The sequence below is a fragment of the Manihot esculenta genome, chromosome 18 (assembly GCF_001659605.2).
Source record: "Manihot esculenta cultivar AM560-2 chromosome 18, M.esculenta_v8, whole genome shotgun sequence".
NCBI lineage: Eukaryota > Viridiplantae > Streptophyta > Magnoliopsida > Malpighiales > Euphorbiaceae > Manihot > Manihot esculenta.
This window is the reverse complement of record NC_035178.2, coordinates 16,288,409-16,294,616: the sequence shown is the minus strand read 5'-3', so window position 1 is coordinate 16,294,616 and position 6,208 is coordinate 16,288,409. Positions and strand designations below refer to the sequence as shown.

At 31.7% G+C, this 6,208-nt stretch overlaps 1 protein-coding gene across 1 annotated transcript; it reads right to left on the bottom strand.

Annotated features, from left to right (window-relative positions):
• Nucleotides 1–255: 255 nt before the first annotated feature.
• LOC122722410 lies at nucleotides 256–5,991 on the bottom strand. The gene is made up of 9 exons (XM_043953108.1): nucleotides 5,809–5,991; nucleotides 2,719–2,907; nucleotides 2,548–2,640; nucleotides 2,275–2,457; nucleotides 2,062–2,164; nucleotides 1,794–1,976; nucleotides 945–1,705; nucleotides 413–843; nucleotides 256–334 (listed from the first exon to the last, which is right to left on the bottom strand). The coding sequence occupies exons 1-9, from the start codon at nucleotides 5,989–5,991 to the stop codon at nucleotides 256–258; spliced, it is 2,205 nt and encodes a 734-aa protein (XP_043809043.1).
• Between the last annotated feature and the right edge of the window lie 217 nt (nucleotides 5,992–6,208).

Genomic DNA, 6,208 nt, shown 5'->3' with positions numbered 1-6,208 from the left:
ATAAATAGATACCAAATGATAATTTTTCCAGTTTTAGAAAAAATTACCTAAATACCTTCGAATAGCTTGGCCCCTGATTGGGGACTCCCAGCATAGGAGCATTCAAATTTCTAAAATACAAGTTTTTCTATTTGAACATTAAACATCATCCAAACATTCAGATGGAGAAGTCCATTAAAGCAAAGTAAACAAACGGTAAGTCTACCTAAAGCTTTGAAGATGTTAGCATCTAAAACAGCACTTTCTGTAACACCACTATATCCCCATTGCTCTTCCTTGGAAAAGAGGAGGAAAATCAACCTCATCTTTCAAACAATATGGCTGCACCGCAACCCTGCATTTCAAAATAGTGGACAAGCGAATGCAGATTCCAAAATGAAAAAGTTTACCATATGCTAGGAGAGTCTATTACCTTTCATGCTCATTTTCTGAAACTGTTTCAGACCTCTCGGCTGCTGTTGTTATTGGGATTGAAGTAGAGCTCGTTGTACATGAAACGCCAGCATAATTTGGGGTGATCCTTTCTGGCAAGGACTCTTCATGCAGTTGAAGAGACTGAAACTCGGAAGCAATACTTTCTGGTTGGGGAGAGAAGGCATCGGCACTCGAAGAACCCCACACAGATGACTGAGGTGTAAGAATCTTTGATGGTAAAGGCTTTGCATTCCCCAGATATGGGTATTCTGCCTCTGAAAGCTCATGGCTAGATTTAGAACAATTTCCCTTTTGCGGAGTTGCAACCACCCAATTATCATGAGTGTACCTATCCGGTTCACCATTTCTTCCTCTAGTCTGGTACTTCCATTTTCCTGAAGACGGCCGACCCCGATACGAAGGATAACTCTGCAAAATTTAGACAAGTATGGAACAGGAAGTGCATGGAAAATTGGGCAAACAAGAAAAAAGCAAATGCCAAAAAGTAACAATCATTCGAATAATAATACCATTCTAGGAATGTAGGTTCCTGTTCCTCTTCGTTTTTCCTTTCTGTCATAATCGACAGATGCACTAAATTGTGCAGGAGGGTTCAAAGAGTACTGTTGTTGTCTGAAAACACCATCTGTACGCATTTGAGATTGAACATTCTGTTTCAACTGTAAGTATTGACAGACAGCTGCCATGAGAGGAAAGAAGAGCGTGGGAGCGTTTTCAGCATAGAACTGGCAATATTGACCATATAACACACTCTTTAAGTGGCATTCATAATCTCCGTTGAGGTCTAATATGGATTTGAAAGTTTGAGAAGTCTCAGTAATGCTACCATATTCTCTTTCACCAACAGTTGGAGTTAGATTCTCTGAGCTGTTATTGACAAGAATTTTAGTTGCTGAACCCACAAGGGGTTTATCCTCATTATTAGCAGATGAACAGGCTGAATTATTAACCACAAAATAGTTCTCTTTGTATTCTGATCTTGATGTGCAGCCAAGTGCACCATCAAATTTTCCATTTTCTCCGTAGGAGTATGAAAGCTGAAGATGGGAGGTATCAGAGAGAGATGATAAGGATGAATTATCAGAATTTCTAGAGGCACATGCCATGCAAGGGTTTTGCATGTGAGTCCAATAATTGCTTCCATGTCCACACAATGTATTTTCAAAAAACCTATTAAGTTCATTGATCATTTTCTCACAGGGTAATGAAAGAATCCGGCCAAGCTTGCGAGCTCCATATTTGAAAGCACTCTGTATGCGATGGAAGCTAGCTGCAGAAAAACCAAGGTATCATCATTGAAATGAGATGGCATAGATATGATTAAAAAAATTTGAGATTTAACAATATTGTTATTAAACCTTTGTTTACACTGCGGCCTAGGTTGTTATTAGCTTTCAGAGGATCAACTATGTTCAGATGCTTCACGGGAAAAGGCCGTGAATTGATCTCGGGATTCGTTGACCATACCGAGAACATACCCACACATCTTCTAAGAAATTCATCACTAAGCAAGAGTTCACCCCGATTTTCAAGTGGCTCAACTGCAGAGAGGGAGAGAGAGGACATCAATAAGAAAAAATGCAACTATCAAGCCACTAAACAGCAAAACCACAAAGAATCTCTTACCGACAATATTGGGGAGATCAGATTGTGAAACTCTCCCATATAAACTAATACAATAATGCTTCCAATCAAACTTGCCGAAGTAATCCAGAAATTTGTACAGAACCTACACAGCATGAAAACACAATTGCTGGCTCATGGGTGCATTTGTGCAGACACTGCAATATTAAATTCATAGAACATAGCATGCATGCATCAATAATGAACAATACTTACTGCCAGGGGTCCACTTAAGGAATTGTGAAATAAATGGAGGATATACAAAATGAGAGTTTCCAGGGCATATGTTGAAATTAGACCATGATAGGAACCAAGAGTACGACTCTCAAAATAACACCAAGCTTTTATCAGAAGGATGCTACGTTTAAAGAGGTGATCTCTGCCAACAATCTGATCAACCTGTCACATAAGTTGCATCAGAAATACCAAGCCATGATGCTAAGGACATACATACATAGAATAATTCAGGTAAAAATTCAGAAAACATACCTGTTCAAGATAACAAAGGGTGGAAAGTCCTCCTAACTGATTGACGGATATATCTATCACAATATTTCGTACAATACATTTTACAAGCTTAACCTGCCAGAAGAAATCAGAATTAGCTAGAAATGAAGGGAAACGGAAAGTTACAAAAATTTATACGAGAGTAAAAATAACCTCAGCAGCATCAATAAAATAAACATCCTTCACTTCATATGGAGCATTCCTATTCTGCTGTTCTTGTCTCAAAATAGTATGAACAGCAGCAACCATCGCATCCTCAACAGCTGGATGGCAAATGATGGTCAAATCAATATCTCCATCTGGAAGATATGTCTTCAATGGAACTGACCCATATGGGAAAATCTGTAGAGAATGAGAAGGACAAAAATAGTTTTTAACTTTAAGCAATTTATCAGTAAGTCAAGTCATGACCAGTCAGTATGGTTTGCTCTCTTATACAACTTTAGAAATAATCACACATATGATTACAATACAACCCACAAAATCTTGTTCCTGAATTAATGTAGCAGATCTTTCAGAAAATATCAATGCTATGATTGCCACTCCATGAGTGCAGGGTCCATCATTCATTAACTTACGAGAACAAAAATTAATAAATTAGGAAATGTTTTAACTAAAAATCAAGTCCTTATGATTTATGTCTAGGAGAATTGATAAAAGTGTAAATGAACCAATTTATTCTTGAGTTATTTGAGGTTCGGGTCAATAAAAACTTAACTGAATTCGGTTTGTTTTTTAAATAAGTCTGAGTTCGATAAAAGCTCGACGAACCAAGCTCGAACTCAATTTTGAGACTCGTCTCCTAAACAAGCCGAGTTGAGCTTAATAGTATTGGATTTGTTAAAACTCGTGAGCTGGCTGAGATTCACAAGCTGCATAGGCTTGTGAGCATACTAGTTTAAATAAATTTGTGAATTAGTTTGTTAAGTAAGCTCGTGAGTTAATTCATTAAGTAAGCTCGTGAGTTAATTCATTAATTAAATTTATGAACAAACTCGTTATTTAATTAATAAGCTAATTAAGTAAGCTCTTAAATAAATTCATACATTATTAAAAAATTAAAATAAAGATAACTATAAAGTTATAAAATTTAAACTATTATAAATACTTAAAAATCACAAATAACTAATATAAACTATTATAATAAGTATTTTTTAATAATATTATTTAAGTAGTATTACATAATAAATTGAGTTGTGAAAATTAAATATTTTTTAAAATTAAAGTATAATTATAAAAATCTTTTGTATAATTATTGATAACTAAGCTCACAATATAAAAGATGATAATAATTATAAAAATATATTAACAATGATTATTTAGGCAGAGATGATGTGTATTAGATTTATAAAAGTTTTATAATTATAGTTTAATTTTAAATGGTATATATATTTATAAGAAGAAATATTAAAATATAAATAAATAATATAAAAAAATTAAACTAATATTTGTGTATAAACATCCAATAAATTATCCAAAAAATTAATATTATTAAATAATTAAAATAAAAATAATTATAAAATTATAAAGTACTATAAATAATATTTATAGGATAGAAAAAAATGAGAAAAAAAAAAAGAAAATAGAAGAAAGAAAAATAATAAAATGAATGAGTGATAAAAAGAGAGAAGATGATATGTGTTATATTTATAAACGTGAATTACTAATGAATTTAATAATGAATTTTAAATTCGTCACTAAAGTTTTCTAAAAATTATAAATTTTAAAAATAGAATGTGAAAATTTTATGGGAGATTTATTTTAAATTTATCAACCAATATAGATGATATTTATTAGTAAATTCAATATTTTTTTTATTTATTAATTTGATACTAAAATAAGTAATGAATTTTTAAATTCGTTAATAATTTTTTGAGTTGGTTAGTAATTTAAATATTTTTAAAATTTATTAATAAATTTCAATATGTTTGTATCAACGGATTTACTAATGGATTTTAAGTTTGTTAATAAATTTCAATAGCAATTATTTTATAAATTTATAAATTATCAATAAATTCTAAAATTTATTGATAAAATCTATTAGTAATTAAGAGATTTCTTGTGGCAATGGTCATTGTCTACCTTACCAGCGACAATCAACTTAAATAGTTTTCTCTTTTCTTTGATTAATTAACTTGAGTAGTTAAATTATTCTAATTTATCGTATTCCTTAACGAACTACTAATTTATCATATTAATTAATGAACTATTTTTAATTTGTTGTATTATTTAAAAAAACTATCTATAATTTATCGCATTCCTTAATGAATTATCTATAATTTGTAATTTGTCGCATTTTTTGATGAACTATCTACGATTTGTGTATTACTTGATGAGCTATCTATAATTTATCGCATTACTTAATAAACTATCTCTAATTTGTCGCATTTCTTAATAAATTATCTGCAATTTATAATTTATCGTATTTCTTGATGAACTATCTATAATTTGTTGTATTATTTAACGAACTATTTCTAATTTGTCGCATTCCTTGATGAACTGTCTATAATTTGTAGTATTATTTAACGAACTATCTCTAACTTGTGACATTCCTTAATAAACTATTTCTAATTCCTTAACGGACTATCTTTAATTTGTCGCATTCCTTGATAAACTATCTATAATTTGTCGTATTATTTAACGAACTATTTATAACTTGTGACATTTCTTAATAAACTATCTCTAATTTCTAACGAACTATCTCTAACTTGTGATATTTCTTAATAAACTATCTCTAATTTCTTAACGGATTATCTTAAATTTGTCGCATTCCTTAATGAAGTATCTCTAATTTGTCACATTATTTAACGAACTATTTTGTTCATATTTTATTTAAGTTTCTTATTTCTATAGCTTGACTAAGAGTTCCTTTTCCATGAGCAGCAGTTTGGCAACTGCAATCTTTTCTCAGTGGTGACTTGTCTTTGAGGAACATGTCTTTGGTTGTTCATGTTGATAACCACTCACTCATCAACCTCATAAATGCACAAAAATTTTCTCATCTCTATGCTATTCAAAACCCAATAAGAAATATTAGATATTCATCCTAGAGTTGAATCAGAATATCTCCACTTCTTTTTATGTTTTCATGGGATTTCACCACGAGCATAGGACTACAAAGAAAAAATCAAATCAGTAAACCACAATGTAATAACAAAGAAACAACCTAAAAGCATTAATAACAGAAATTCAAAGCAAATTAAAGAAATTAAGTTGATAAAATAAAAAGGGTATTTGTATAACCTCACACCCAAGGAAAGATTGAATGAGAGCCTGCAGATACTCTATGACCTCCTTTCTCTTACAATGGGATTCAACAGTTGGATGAATTCTATTAACTATGTCCATTGCAGCTTCCTCTACTCTCTCCCAGTTCTCCTGAGGAATTTGACTCTCTCCTGTTAGAATGACTCCCACACCATCCATCACAATGACAATAAATGGAACCTCAAATTAGAATGACAGAATGCAGAAGCCGGCGGAGGAGATTAGAGGAGGAAAATGGTGTCGTTAAATGGAGAGGGAAATACAGGTGGGTTCTTCGCAGGAGAATTCAGTTGGGATCATTCATGTAAATGAGAAAAACTTGCCTAGTTGCTTTTAGCTTTCTCAGGAGAAGAAGCAGAAGAAGAAGAAGAAGAAG